The sequence below is a fragment of the Camelus ferus genome, chromosome 27 (assembly GCF_009834535.1).
Source record: "Camelus ferus isolate YT-003-E chromosome 27, BCGSAC_Cfer_1.0, whole genome shotgun sequence".
NCBI lineage: Eukaryota > Metazoa > Chordata > Mammalia > Artiodactyla > Camelidae > Camelus > Camelus ferus.
In genome coordinates, this window is record NC_045722.1 from 26,354,163 (window position 1) to 26,369,835 (window position 15,673).

At 46.3% G+C, this 15,673-nt stretch overlaps 1 protein-coding gene across 2 annotated transcripts in view; it reads left to right on the forward strand.

The window, feature by feature from the left end:
- The first annotated feature begins 441 nt into the window (after window positions 1-441).
- Window positions 442-15,673, forward strand: part of GABRG3 (gamma-aminobutyric acid type A receptor subunit gamma3) — a 444,492-nt gene continuing 429,260 nt past the window's right edge. For both annotated transcript variants that reach the window (XM_032468826.1, XM_032468827.1), the window contains exons 1-2: window positions 442-930; window positions 6,175-6,323. In XM_032468826.1, coding sequence (XP_032324717.1) covers window positions 878-930; window positions 6,175-6,323 — 202 coding nt within the window. In that variant the 5' untranslated portion in view covers window positions 442-877. The remainder of the gene's footprint in view (window positions 931-6,174; window positions 6,324-15,673) is intronic.

Below are 15,673 nucleotides of genomic sequence, written 5' to 3' on the forward strand. Positions count from 1 at the left end.
TCAGTCGATTAAGCACGACGTGAGCGATGGAGAGGCTGCTATCAGCCGACCGTCTCGCTCCTTCGCCCAGGAGCCCAGGTGAAGATGCTCTGGGGGGTCAGAGAGCGCGGGGAAGCGCCATGCTGTGCAGAAATGCTGGGAGGAGCACAGCCCGTGGGGCTCGGGGCCCTCTCGGGACCATGGGGTGCTAATCTTGGGACCCCGCTTCAAGCTCCCAGCGAGATCCCCGCGCTTCCCCGCCCCCGCCGAGCCCCGCCCCCCACCCTCCCGGCCTCCGACTCCGAGTCCATTTAAACCTCGCTTCCCTCGCCTCGTGCATTGTCAAGCGTGTAATTGGGGAAACTCCTCCCCGCCGGGACCCGTCTCGGAGGCGCTGCCCGAGGAGCGGCCGCCTCCCCGCCCCCACCCCGGAGCGCGCGGCGGCCACACAGCGCGCGCAGAGCCCCCCGCCCGGGCCCCGGGGCGCGCGGTGCGCGGCCGGCGGCTGGGTGGGCTGCTGCGGGGCCGCCGGGTTGCCGGGCCAGGGACCTCCCGCGCCCACCAGCTCCCGCCACCCGGCTGCGTGGACCCGGCGTCAGTGCGGGGGCGGTGCGCCGCGGGGGCTGGGCGTCCCGGCGTCCCGCGTGAGCCCCGCGGAGGGATCCGCGCGCAGACCTGCCGGCCGTCGAGGGCGCGGCCGGCCGCCCGAGCCCGCTCCTGTCCCGCGGCGGCGGCGGAGGCGGCGGAGGCGGCGGCGGCGGCGGCGGGGACGACGGCGGCGCCCGAAGCAGCGAGGGGGTGGAGGCGCCCGGAGCAGCGAGGGGGCGGAGGCGAGGCCCCGCGCTCCGGAGGAAGCGGCGCCCGGCCCGAGGCCTGGGACCCCGCGCCCCGCCGCACCATGGCCCTGAAGCTGCTGCTGCTCCTCTTCCTGTTCTCGGGCTTGCACGCGCGGTAAGTGGCGCCCCTGCTCCACGTCCCCGGGGGCTCGGGGTCGGGCGGGAGGGCGGCGGGGGGCGCTGTCGGCCGGCCAGGAGTCCCCGGCGCACCCGCCGGCCGTCAGCTGGGCTGCGGCAGAGCCCGCCGGGGCCCGTGCCGGGCGGGGACGAGACGGGAAGGCGGCCGGCGCCTTACCTGTCCCCTCGCCCCCGCACACGGCCCCCTCTGCCTCTCCTGGCTGGGAGGCTGCCGCCTTCTCTGCAGCCTGAAATATGGGGAGTCTGAGATTAACGGGTTCTTCCGGCGCTTTTAGGGTTTGGTGCTTTTATGGGGTTTTGAAAACCAGTTATCACAGGGGAAAGCCGGTGTCTACCGCCTTATCTACCTTTCACCCCTCCCCCAAGTGTTCCAGGGGCGCTCGCCGAGACACCCCCACCACATACACCCCCCCCACACACACCCCCCCCACATACACCCCCCCCCGACATTCTGTATCATTTACATCACTGAAATTTCCCAGGACCCAGGAGTCACGGTTTCCTAGTTGCCCAGTTGAAACCAGTCTGGCGAGTAGCAGCCCGGCTGGAGGCAGACGGAGTGAGGCACGATATGCAGCTGAGAGCCCTGCTTCTCAGAGAAGGTTTCCCTCCCCAGGTCTTGCAAACACACGCACGGTACCCACACACACCCCTTCTACGTGAGTCGCTTTCCCACACTCGGGCTTGCACAAACCTAGCCCTGCACAACAATGTTGAGATGGACAATAAGGCTTCTACCTAGTCACTCTAAGAAATTACCTCAGCATAAATACTCTTCACCTTCCTTCCAGAGCACCAGCCAGCTAATGGGAGCTTAGAAATTCTCCAGGAAGAGATGAAGATGGCTCATGAGGTTGGGAGGACAGTGGGACCAGAACGGTTAAACCCCGTTGCTCTAAATATAACTGGAGATTCTGGGTTTGGTTTCTTTACTTCTGTCTGGGGCTAGATCTCTGGCCCAGAGCCTGAAGACTGCCCTGCGCTTTGAAAATTAGAACAGCTCCCTTCCTCTCCCCCAACCCCATCACCACCCCAAGAATCTTAGGGAACCCTTACCCCCCGCCAGACACTTTTGATCTGACACGTCTTCATTTCCTGGATCTGGGAATTAGCATTCCTTTGGTCCATAAGCCGTGCAGGGTGTCAGCAGGTAATGCCAGGACTTCTTGCGTGTTCTTTTGTATTTGTGAAAGACCAAGGAGCGAGAAGACTCATTAACAAATCCTACAGCATGTGAATGGCCCCCCAGTTCTCACTCCCTACCTCTGACAGGCCCTGAGGAAGAAGGTCCTGGCCCTCCCCACCACGCCACTCCACTGGTTTTGGCTAAGAGTTGCGAGTGAGAAAGGCAGACCAGACCACAGTCTCACAGTAGCTCTCAGACACGCAGTGCACTCCCTGGGCCCTTCAGCTGAAGTTTCTTCCTGTCTCAGGAGAGAGCTGGGAAGGGAAGTGGAAGTGTGCTCTCTGAGGTTGAGTCTGCCTGCGTGTGTCTCTGTTGACAAGCAGGCAACACCAGGCAACACCGAGGTCCCAACTCGTATCTAGATCAGGTTGTGACTCATTGACATGTCCTGTTGCCACTGCCTGGATGGAGTGACTGCAGTTCATGGAAGGGAACTGCTTACTGTCCTCATCACTTTATGTGCTTAGTGGGAAGATGTCTTGGTATCCAACTTAGAGCACTGAGGTTTCTTGGGATTCCCAGATACACAAGCTGTCTCTGGGGTTCTTTATCCTTCGCTCTTACTGAGGCAGATAGAACAACTTTAATACGTTCTCTGTCTGGGTTGGTTCCATGCCTTGATAATAAAGGCTGCTTATCAGTTGAAAGAAAATCCAAATTTTAAACTAATTTGATTGTTGTATGCCTCTCCTTTGAAAGTGTCTGTGCTCTTTGAATAGGTTTTATGGACACATAAAGTAATCCGGTGTCCAGCACCATCTTTCAAAACTTATTAATTATGAGGGGGTTCTTGTTTGCACTCTGCAATGCCTTCCTGGCGTTGAAGAGCCCTGGAGAAGGTTCTGACAGCTGTGCTCCGTGGTGTTGGCTCGACAGCTCCATGGAGAGAAATGCATCCCATTCTGACACTTATTATGTAGTAAAACACACTAAGTCACACCTGAACCTTGGTAGCAACTTAAGCGGATGCTTAACTGCTGTCTGAGGTTTAGGAGCTGCTTTTAATGTTTACGGATACTTCCGATTTTGTCTCTGTCCTGGTGGTTGAAGAGAAGGTGTCAGACATGAAAATACCATCTGAGGTTTGAGCCCTTGCTTAACGATGATGGTACAATGCCAGTTTGTTTTCAAGAAGCAGCTAATTGCAGTGATGGTGTTTAGGATTCAACAACCCTAATAACAGAACGCTCATAAAGATAGTATATAACCTGCTTTAATTTTAAAAGAACAGATGGTTTTGTTTTGTTCACATTCCAGTGAGTCCCTGAGATGAGATTTGGTTTTCCCCAAAGGGAGGCTTTTCTATAGGACTGGTGGTCCTGCACTCCCACCGGGAAGCTTCTATTTCGATCCCTGAAGTCCTGCAGCAAACTGACGTGGGGTCAGGATTGGGAGGAGCCCAGTGGCGGCCACGGAGGGGCCAGGAGCACTTCTGCCCGCTGTGCACCCTGACCCAGCCCCAGACCTGAGGGTGCCGTTTTACCTCCCTGAGAGGGCCCGGGCTGGAGAGGATGCTGCCGCTGTCCCTTTGTCTCCCCGCCCCGTCACCTGCCCTGGCCTCTCAGGAAGAAGCTTACGCAATTTCAGGAAAACCCTCTCATCACCACTTTACCACTAGAGGGAGGGTTAGGCTCATTACTGTACCTGTTACTGAAGTAGCTCAAACAGGTTCATGCTGCACAGCACAGGGAACTATATTCAATATCTTGCAGTAACTCATGGTGAAAAAGAATATGAAAATGAATGTATGTATGTTCATGTATGACTGACGCATTGTGCTGTCTACCAGTAAATTATCAGTTTATACTGTAAACTGATAAGACTTCACTAAAAAAAAAAAAAATATATATATATATATATATTAAAAAGGAAGAAACTAAGGCTGTGTATACAGAGGACTGATGGGGAGTTAGTGTGCTCCTTCTGTGTGCATGTGACTCTGGGGGGCGATAGAAGGTACAGTGTGGAGAGCATGGTCTAGCCTTGTGCTGGTGAGCTGTCTCTGGGGGTGGGGGAAGGAATCCAGGAAGAGGGGAAAAGGAGAAGGGGAGGGGAAGAGATTAAGAGACAGTAGAGAGAGAGAGGAGAGCACTGTGGGCGAGTTGGAACAAGTCCTGAGAACAGCTGGATGTGATTCTGCCCAGGTGACTTGTCCCCTCTGTCTGCGGGCCCCCAGGTGCGGTTGCTCTGGACGAACCGCCAGGTCCTGTGGGCAGTGGCTGACTCCCAGCAATCCATGTCCTATTTTTAAGATGATAAAATTAGTATTCCTGACAATATTCCTGATAAAATAAAATTCTCTACCATGACATTTTAAATTCTATAGTGTTATTTGTAAAAGTTCAGGTTGACAAATAATGAAATGAAGTGTATCACTTCTTGAATATGCCCCATATCTCACAAGTTCCTTTTGACTGTGAGTATTATTCAGGGTGAATAAAAAAATCCACGGCAACTTAGAGTTCCTATGGGTGATTTATTTTAACCTTCCAGTCAAGAAATAGAATTACAGTTTAACATCAACCTAGAAAAAACTTGAATGAAGCCAGTCTTCAAGACACACGTCATGTACTCATGATCAAAATCTCACACGTATGTGTATATTCATACAGGACTAGGCTGACACTGCTGTGGTCTGTGTTCAAGCTGCTGGCTAACACTCATAGGAGAATTCATGTACTTAGTATATGACAGATACATATGATTAGATATTACATATTGTAGCTATATATTGTATTATTATATATATATATGATTTAAGGATTTAAACAGAGTGAGAGAATGAACTTTAAAAAGTTTACTTTTTTCATTTATTTCATGTTCATTACATGATTCTAAAAATTCACTTAAGGAAACATGTCCCAGAGCACAGCCGCCCTGAGATGTTGTTAACATTCTGGCTCCTGTTTGGGAAACTAAACAGAAATGAGTTTATCCTCAGGACAAATAAACCTCAGTGCAATTTTCTATTTCTACGTTTCGTTCTCCTTTGTGAAGGAAAAAGTCATTAGGGCACGCACGCTGACAAGCTGGGAGGAAGGTGTGTGTCCGAGGAGCCTTTTGCCCTGGGAAATGCAGTCCGCCTGGAAGTGCTGCTTTGCATAGAAGGAGACACTCCTCTTTTCAAAGCCTGATCGGCTGTGTTGTTGGGACGGCCTCACTCACTCAGAGAACCAGCTTGTCATTTCGAGACCTCTCCATTTCAAGTGCCCCATCAGTATGTGTCAGCCCAGAGAGGCGGCTGTCAGGCTCAGCCCTGCACGGGACAGACTCAGAGATGCTCTGCGTTGACTTGGACCCATTTATGATGGGGCTGAGCGAGGAAGTGAGGAAGACATGTTAGAAAGGTTTTAATTTTTAATGTCTGTATTAGCCTGCTCTGTAAGAGATGAATCCGTTTGTACAGTAGGATGTAAAGTCACCAGCCGTGTCCACCAACCAGCTACTGTTACTTGTCACCGCGCATGAGTGCTGGCGAAGCATGCCACCTCGTGATGTCCCCGTGTCTGCCTCCACCAAAGGCCCTAGTCCCATGAGAAGCACAGAGTCAGACTCAGAGTGAGTGCATTCCGCAAAAGCTGTTCTTACCTTCAACTCAGATGAAATCTTGGTGGTGGGGACTGGAGATGGCAAGATAAAGTCACCGTCTGACAGTCGTCTGTGTTGACCGTTGGAGGTTCTCGGGTTGGCTCCAAGGAGGGCTGATGATCTGCTGGTTGGCTGGCTGTCTTGCACTGAATTACTTAGTATGATGTTTGTAGTTTAACACAGACATGGGATCATTTTGTGACATTTAATGAAAGCACCATGCTATTTTAATAGCAGTGGCATTCTTCTTATTGGATTCTTTTCTAGTTTGTGTTTTGTTTTATTAGTTTTTTTTTTTTTTTAACTTTTAGAGGTAACCTGTTGGTTGGGCTGAGGGTACTGGGGACTTTCTGCCTAGTCCATTGGATGCGTGGGTGAACCGTGCTGAAGACACTTCCTGGAGCTATTTCTACAACTTATATATCACACTTTGTGCCATAATTCCAGGTCCAGGAAGGTGGAAGAGGATGAATACGAAGATTCATCATCAAACCAAAAGTGGGTCTTGGCTCCCAAATCCCAGGACAGAGATGTGACTCTTATTCTCAACAAGCTGCTCAGAGAATATGATAAGAAGCTGAGACCGGATATTGGACGTGAGTGTTGATGTTAGTTATTCCAATAGAAAACACACTGTGAAGATACATCTTTTTCAGTTTTTATTTTAAATAATTACAGATTCACAGATCATGACAGTAGGATGATACCAGACCAGGAGTTGATAATGGTGCAGTGCGTGTTGCTGGCTGCACGCCATCCTTTCACGTGTGGGTCTGGGTAGTGACCACTGCACTCGAGAAGCAGAGCTATTTCATCGCCGTGAAGATTTCTCCCTTTGCTACCCCTTAGAGTCACCTCCATTTCCCTCCTCCAAAATCTCTAACCTGCCAGCCACTAATTTGTTCTCCATGTCTGTAGTTTTGTCATATTGAGAACGTTAAGTACGTGCAGTGGCCTTTTGAGATTGGCTTTCCCTCGCTTGGCAAAATGATGTTGGGGTCCATGGAAGTTGTTGTCTGGACCCACTTCACTCTTTGTTACTGCTGAGTAATCATCCATGGCATAGGTGGCCCACCGTTCGTTAATTCTCTTACTGAGGAGTGTCTTGACGGTTCCCAGTTTTTGTCTATCATAGATAAAATGGCGGTGTGCGTTCGCATGCAGGCATTTGTGCAGATGTAAGGTTATATTCTCCTTGGTAGGTGTCCAGAAGTATGATTGGTAGGTCCTAGGATAAATGATAAACTGAACAAGTTTTTTTTTTTTGGAAACTGTGAAACACTTACCAAAGTTTCTGTTCCATTTTCTTTTCCCACCAGCAGTGTGTGAGGGATCCAGTTTCTCTGGGTCTTCACCAGCAGTTGGTATTGTCGCTGTTTTTTATTTTAGCTGCTCTAATGGATGTCTGTTCAATAGGTTGACATCTCACTGTGGTCTTTAACTTTTACATTTTCCTAATTGTTAGTGGTATTGACTTTTTTATCTGCTTATTTGCCAATTGAAATATCTCCTCGTATTAGTTGCTGCTTTAAAAACTGGATTATTCTTTTTTGAACATTTTTTTTATTGAGTTATAGTCATTTTACAGTGTTTTGACAAATTCCAGTGTAGAGCCCAATTTTTCAGTTGTACCTGAACATACATATAATTCATTGTCATTTTTTTTTTCCACTGTGAGCTGCCATAGATCTTGTATACATTTCCCTGTGCTATACAGTATAATGTTGTTTATCTATTCTACATATGCCTGTCAATATCTACAAATTTTGAAATCCCAGTCTGTCCCTTCCTACCCCCCACCCCCTTGACAACCACAAGTTTATATTCTATATCTGTGAGTCTGTTTCTGTCCTGTATTTATTTATTTATTTACTTATTTATTTTTTTTAGATTCCACATATGAGCGATCTCATATGGTATTTTTCTTCCTCTTTCTGGCTTACTTCACTTAGAATGACATTCTCCAGGGACATCCATGTTGCTGCAAATGGTGTTATGTTGTTGGTTTTTATGGCTGAGTAGTATTGCATTGTATAAATATACCACATCTTCTTTATCCAGTCATCTGTTGATGGGCATTTAGGCTGTTTCCCTGTCTGGGCTATTGTAAATAGTGCTGCTATGAACATTGGGGTGCAAGTGTCTTTTCGAAGTAGGGTTCCTTCTGGATATATGCCCAGGAGCGGGATTCCTGGGTCATACGGTAAGTCTATTGTTAGTCTTTTGAGGAATCTCCATATTGTTTTCCACAGTGGCTGCACCATACTGCATTCCCACTGGATTATTCTGTTTCATTTATCTCTGCTGCTTTGTTAAGAGTTCTTCATAGAAGAACTCTTTTGCCCGATGTAGTTTGCAAATGTTTTCTCTCAGTATGTGACCTGTCTTTTCATCCTTTCAACAAGATCTTTCACAGAGGAAAAGTTTTTAATACTGATGAAGTCATTTATTGACTTTTACTCTTTTTATGGAACATACTTTGGAGTAATGTCCAAGAACTCTTCATGAAACCCTAGTTCCTGAAGATTTTCTCCTTTGTTTTTCTCTAAACGTTTTATAATTTTATGTTTTACATTTAATTCATTATGTTTTGAGTCAGTTTTTATGTAAAATCAAAAGTGTGACGTTTACAGCTAAATGTTTTTTTCCCCTTTGCTTATGAACATCCAGTGGCTTCATTAACATTTGTTGAAATGACTGTCCTTCCTCTGTTGAATTACATGTGCACGTTTGTGAAGTTAGTTGGCCCGACTTCTGTGGGCTGCTTCTGGGATCTCTGTTTTCTTCCATTTGTCTGTGTGACTATCACTGTGTCAGTGCCTGTAGTCCTGACTATCATGGCTATGTAATGAAGCTTGGAGTGGGTTTGTAATTCACCCTCTTTATTTTTATTCTTCAAAATTATTTTAATTCATAACCTGTATTTGCCATATGAATTTTAAAATATCTTTCTATATCTACAAAAACTCTTTGTTAAATCTTTGTATCAATTTGGGAAGAATTGACATCTTTACTTGTTTCAGTCCACAAAAATTACATGTGTTTCCATTTATTTAGTTCTTTAATTTCTCACGTCCAGTGTTTTGCAGCTTTTAGTATACAAATTTTGAATATATTTTGTTAGATTTGCATCTAGGTATTTCATGGTTTTGGAGTGCTTGTAAATGGTACAATAAAATTTCTTTTTCCCTGTGTTCATTGATGGTATACAGAAATACATTAACTTTTTGTAAGTTAATATTGTGTCCTCTGACTGCTAAACTCACTGGCTTTAGGAAGGTTTTGTTTGTTTTTTGATAGGTTACTTGGGATTTTCTATATACATCACCATGTCATCTGTAAATAAGATTTTATTTCTTGTTTTCCAATCTGTATGCCTTTTACTGTTACTTTTCTTGTCTTATTGCACTGGCTAGGACTTCCAGTGCTACGCTGAATAGCAGTAGTGTGAATGACAACTTGCCTTGTTCCAGATCTTAGAGGAAAGCGTTCAGTCTTTCACCATCAAGTGTAATGTTAGCTAGAGATATTTTAAGTATATTCTTTACCAACTTGAGAAAGTTCTGTCTATTCTTAGTTTTCTGGGAGTATATTTTTTTTAAATCACGAATGAGTGTTGAATTTTGCCAAATACATTTTCTTCATCAATTTTTTTTGTTATTTTTTTTTAGTCACTTAATATGGTGGATTACATTGGTTGATTTTCAAATATTGAACCAGCCTTGCATCCTTAGCATAAATCCCACCTAGTTATCATGTTTAATGATGCTCTTTTTTTCAAAAACTCTTTTCATATATTGCTAAATTCTGTTTGCTCATCCCTTATAATCCTTTTAATATTGGTGGGGCCTGTAATAGTATTTCTTGCTTCACTTCTGACATTGGTAATATGTGTCAGCTTTCTTTTCTCTTTGTCATCTTGCTAGAAGTTGGTTTCTTTGGCCTTTTTGAAGAACCAAATTTTGTTTCACTATTTTTCTGTTGTTTTTCTAGTTTCAATTTTATTACATTGTCCTTTTTATCTTTATTATTTGCTTTCTTCTGTTTGCTTTGAGTTTATTTTGCTTTGCTTCTTGGAGGTAGCATGGAAAGTCTTGACTTGAGACTGTTTCTTCCAGTGTGTGCATTTAGTGCTTTAACGGGCCTCTCAGCACTGCCTTAGCTGTGTCTCACAGAGTTTGGTATTCTGTATTTTTGTTTTCATTCAGTTTAGTGTATTTTTTTATTTCCCATGGGATTCCCCCGCTTGCCTCATGGATTATTTGGAAGTGTGTTTTTAGTTTCCCAGTGTTTGCAGATTTCCCTCTTGCCTGTTACTGATTTTTACTGATTTCTAGTTTGATTCCGTTGTGATGGGAGAACATTTCTGTACGAGTTTAGGAATTCTTTTAAATTTGTTAATATGCAATTTACGGCTCAGGATGTGGTTTGTTTTGGTGAATGTTCCAGGGGTGCTTGAAAAGAATGTGTATTCTGCTGTTGTTGGATGGATTGGATCCTGTTGTCTGATGATTTTGTTGAGTTCTTCTCTATCTTTGCTGATTTCCTGTTTAGTTTTTCTGTCAGTCGTTTTGATAGATTGACAGTTGATAGCTGTAGAGGTAGATCCTGATCTAAGACCAAGACAAGAGTGGTGTTCCGGGCCAGAAGAGAAAGGCACACCTATTCGTGGTGAAGACCAGAGAACACGGCTGTTGTCTCAGACACATTTGTCTTGGATGCACTTAGGTTTGGGCTTGTGTCCTCTTCTCCGTGGGGCTCGGTTTCATTCAGACCCCTGCAGCTGGCCGACCCTCACACCCCATCCCTCTGTTTTTCCAAGTTTGAGGCTCATGTTTCCGATTTTTTTGTAGCAGGATGTAGAGTTACTGTTCCAATAGGCGTAGAACTTCAGAATCGTGGTGTGGCGCGCAGAGGGAGACGCATGTCCTGTGCAGTGTTGGAGCAGGCTTACCGTCTTTCTGTATCTCAGTTGCCTCTTCCTTACGATGAAAGATGTGAACCAGTTACTCTTAAACTTCCTCCTAGCTTTAAGGTATTTATTCAGTGAGCGATACATCTAAATTGCCGTTGCACAAGGTTCATAAATTCAACTGTCAACACGGTTATTCCATCACAGTTACATAGAAAGTCTCTCCAGTGCGAAAAGGGTGCAGCAGCAATCCTGCATTTATGTGGAAAGAGAAGACTGAGAAAATGTTGTTAATTTCCTCATTAACTGTCAGACACTGTGCTTAACCTTAGAGCAAAGATGAATGAGACTCGCTCGTTGCCCTTCTGAGTAAGTTTAGTCCAATTGGTCCTTTGCTTGTACTGGAACACAGCAAAGCACCTTCCATGTCATTCAGCGCCACCTTCACCCTCTGAGGTGGAAAATTGGGCATGGGTAGAAAGTGGGGTGAGCTTGGCTTCCAACTCGGGTCTCTCTGATTATAGCTCGATCACTTAGCCACTGAACTATTTATAGAAAATGCAAGGCAAGCCTACTCGAAGTCAGGGCCCCCCTCTTGCACACTCACAGCACGACACCTGCAGGGGATGTACTGAGGCTTTCTCATGTGCAACAGGCAAGCCGAATTCACAATTACATAGAGATTTTATTTTTCCTTTATTACATAAAGAATATTGAATTTTCCAAATGAAGCAGCCCAATTTGAAGAAAGAACGCTTCTTTCTGAAAAGGCAGCTCTTCTAAAGCCTCATGTCATTTGGTCCTCAGAAGCCATTTTCATCTATCAGAAGAGCTCTGTGGTTTTTGAGTGAAAGAGATTTAAAAAGCAACTAACTATGAAACCACAAAGCAGGGCGCTTCGCTTTGGTGTCACGACTTGACAGTTCACCGTGCGCGCTGTCGGGGCCTCGGGGCCGCGGAGGGGGCTGGTGAAGGGCCCCGGGATTCCTCTTTCTGTCTCATTTCAGCGCTCAGTGACGCCTGAGCGGCAGAACACAGCACCTCACTGATGTTCAGGGTAACTGCCCGAGGGCAGCTCTCCTGGTAGAAGATGCTGAATTAGACACCATTTTCTTCTGTGGTTTAACAGGGCTCTGCTCTGAGGGCTAATTTACTATAAATATACCAATTTCTTTTCTTTTCTCACTACTTTTTTCCCATATGGAGCAGTATTTTATTTGTTGTAACCATGCTGACGCCCCATGGAGGTGCAGTCAGCTTGTATTTACATGATGCAGGGCTGTGCATGGATCTGTCAGTAGTTTGTCCTCATTAGCAGTTTACATGCTCACCGTCCTCATCGTTCCCTCCCTCGGCCAGTCAGCCCATATTTACTGAGCATTCCCTCTGCACTGAGCCCATGGGTGTGGACGGGTTGGGGGAGCACCGACACCGTCTACACTCGTGGTCTTCTGAGCAGAAGGGAAAGGGGAAGAGATCTGCAAGGATCTGATGATGGTTTTCCTGCTTTGGAGGAAAGCTGGCCTGTTAAGGCTCTTGCTGTCTTAACCTCCTTAAAAACTCCACGTGCTTCTAGGATGAAGTCCAAGCCCCTTCAGATCAGACAAAGGGAAGCTGTTCTCTGGCCCCTGCCTGCCTCTTTATGTGTCACCCCCTCTGCTGACACCCACCCTCTGGTTTTCTTCATGTGCATCCTTGCTCTGGTTGTTATCTCGTTGCAGCCTGTGGTCCTCTTCACCTCTCTCGCACTCCCACACCGAGCTCATTCCTGCCTCTTCCAGCCTCAGTGTTTTCTCCCCCTGAAGTCCTTCCTCCACAGCCTGCATCCCCTCACCTTCCTGCTGGGCTGGATCAGTTGTCTCCACTCCGAGCTCCTTCTAGCATCAGCTTTTCATCCTTCAGATGGGATTAATACCTTTGAAAGACCGTCTTGAGGATGATGTGATGCAGTGGAACCATGAAACCATGGCAGCAACATTTTTGTGTACTTTCTGCAAGTCAGCAGCTGAGAATTGCCCCCTAGGACACAATTCCTAACTCCTAACTTTAGACACATCTGCTTACGTTGGCATCTCCCAATGTACAAAGTCCAACTGCATCCACAGAGATCCACCATCAGGAAATAAATGAAATGGCTCATCACTGTTATTGGCAACGAGGGAGAGAATCGGACAGACTCGTTTGCGTTGCGTGGAAGTCACACATCCACATGTTGCAGTTAGCTTTCGTGATGCAAACTGATAATTTTGTTTTAAAAATACTCGCTGTTTTCCCAGCTGTTATTTTTCCTCAACTAGCTTCTGAATTCTGGATGCGTTTGATTTAGTTCCCCGTCTTTAACTATCCATCACTCTAAGTAATACTTCAGCTGTGTCCTTTGCCCGTTCAGGGTAATGCAGGGTGTCATTCATCTCGGCAACAGAGCTTGTCATGTGAGCTCAAAAAGGCCGGAGGAGGATAAACCTTTCAATAAGATAATTGTGAAAAGGAAGGGGAATGACCTGAGTGAAGTTTTCTCCCTTCAGGGTTTCGAGAAATCTGAAGCCCTCTCCAGAAAATAGATTATTACAGAATGCAAATGCCCTCCCTGGCCGTAGTCTGGAGAGTCTAGGCCAAATGCAATCAGTGTTAGGAAGAATAAAATTGGCTTTAAAAGGTGAGTGAACACTGTGAAGGCATGCTTAGTGCATAGAAATGACCTAGGGGCTCATTTGATTCAGGCGAACATCCAAGAAGCCTCCTCTTGGCTGTGTCCGGGCTGAGAGGTTCACATGCTGTTCCCCTTGCCCAGGTGTGCATGGCTGGGTTTCTCTTCCAGGCTTTCCCAAAGCTCATTCCCCAGTTTAGTTAAGACTCCCAAATGTGGAATGATGGACCTCCAGTGTGAGAGGAAGCTGGCCGCGTGGCCAGGGACCCCCAACCCCCCGAGCAGGGGTGTCCCACATGCCCCGCAGGAGTCCAAGCTCGGGAGGAGATGCTCCCCGCCTTTCTTTGCTTCGGGCTTGACGGAGGTGGAGGTGGCAGCCCGGCACTGATGCAGGAGCCCTGAAGTGACCCAGGCCGTCCCCGCTGGGCACTGCAAGAGGAGCCCTGCCTGTTCCAGTGTCTTGTTCCTGATGAGGTGGGACAATGGAAGATGCCTAGTGGGAATATGGAGTTACTTTTGTTGCAGATAATATATGTTAAAACAAAAAGAATTCAAAAGTGGGCCTTGAAGTATAATTTTTTGAAGCAAGTCTTATCATGCTGCTCTTTAATATCTTTCAGTGAAAAAAATTATGAGCTTGATTGAGTTAGCATAGAACTATAAAATGCGTGCTTACAGACCCTTGGCCACAGGTGTGATCTCTCTGAGAAAGTCTGAGAAAGCCCCTGCGTGTTCCTGCCTTGGTCCTGATCTGTGTACCTGCGGTAGCTCTGCCCAGCTGGGCCAGGGTTTGGGGAATTCAAATTTTGAAATGTGTGAAGGGCTGTACGGAGAATCAGATACTAAGACACTGTGATTTATATGGGTCATATAGGAGTATCCGTCATCCTGATGGGTTTCCGATTTTAAGAAAAAATAAGAGACACAGGGTTTTAAGTCGAAGGAGCACAGTACACACGTTGAACTTGAGGTGCGTGTGTGTATCAGAGGAGGAGGGAGCTGGAGGTAGGCTGTGGGGTATTTTGGGGTCCCTAGAGCATGGCGGACTAACAGGTCACAATCTAACTGGCTCAGCTGGGTGCTGATTTTTGGACCATTGCTCTGAAAACTCAAGTCAGACTATTGTTTCCTTTCTTAATGCACGTCGGATGACTGTCTCAACTATGCTTGGGTTAGCCGGGCTGGTCCTCACCTACAAACCACAGCCGACTATACAAACGGGTGAGCTGGCGTTTCCGGGCAATTACTGTATATCCAGAAAATAATTCAAATGTATTCACTCTCAGAACAGATGTAGGAGGAGAGGAAACAGGCATTCTTAATTGCTGTGCTTGAAGCAGAAGCTATGACTGTAGACTTAGCTGATTCCCTCACAGAGTTAATTCAGATGCACAAGGGAGGTGGAGAACAAATTCTGTGGAGAAATTATACCTGTCATCTCTGTGAGCGACTAATTAGGCATCTGGAGGATGCGGAGTTAAGACCCATTGCCTCACCTGACACACGTCGGCAGGTGACCCTTCCCCACGTCTCCCCACCTTCACACACGTACCTCAGCCCTTAGGATTCCACGTGGCACGCTTGCCTGCCGCAGAACTCTGTGTAAGGCACCGCTGTATTATAGCTTCTGCGTGCAGTTCAATTCATTAAAAATACTTTTTTTCCTCTAGGCTGTTTTTTTTTTTTTCTCGTAGGGAACGTATTGAGGTTTCAGCGTACAAGAATTTGATATTTTCTTATATGTAATTTGGTAAATAACTCAGGTCATGTTAGGATTACTCTGATGACTGCCCTTGACTTGAATATGCAGTTGAGTTTATAGAATAACAAATGACCTGTTTCTTAGTGTTTATTCATTGCTGCTGCAGGAATGGAGCAAAATGGCTTTGTGTGGCTTAGAGAGTGTTCGAAAATGTGAGAAAAGATCTGGACTCAAATAATAAGTTCTTTTCTCAGTTAACAGCAGATCCGCCGACCTCAGTGACAGGAGGTTTCCATCTGTAAATGCGATAATTAAAACCGCATCCAAGTCCTGTTATAAGAATTCCGGGTTATAACACCTGGCCTGTAGAGAGGACCGAAAGTAACAGGTGGCTTCTGTCCCTTGTGTCCCCAGACCCACAGCCTGTCGTTTCAGATCGATTTATGAGTGTGGATTAGAGCCCTCAGACAGCTCCACTGTCAAGAAAGCTCTGCCTTAAATTGAGATTTCTGTTGAGCTGTCGGCATTCCATCAGCCTGTCATTAGCATCTTGATCCAAAGTGTTACAGATCCTTTTATACAGTGGTGCTGTGCCCATGCTGACTGGCTTGCTATCCTGCTAATGCACATCTGAGGGATAAATGCAGATGTAATAACCATCGCCTTCAGGTTGGTCCCCTTTACT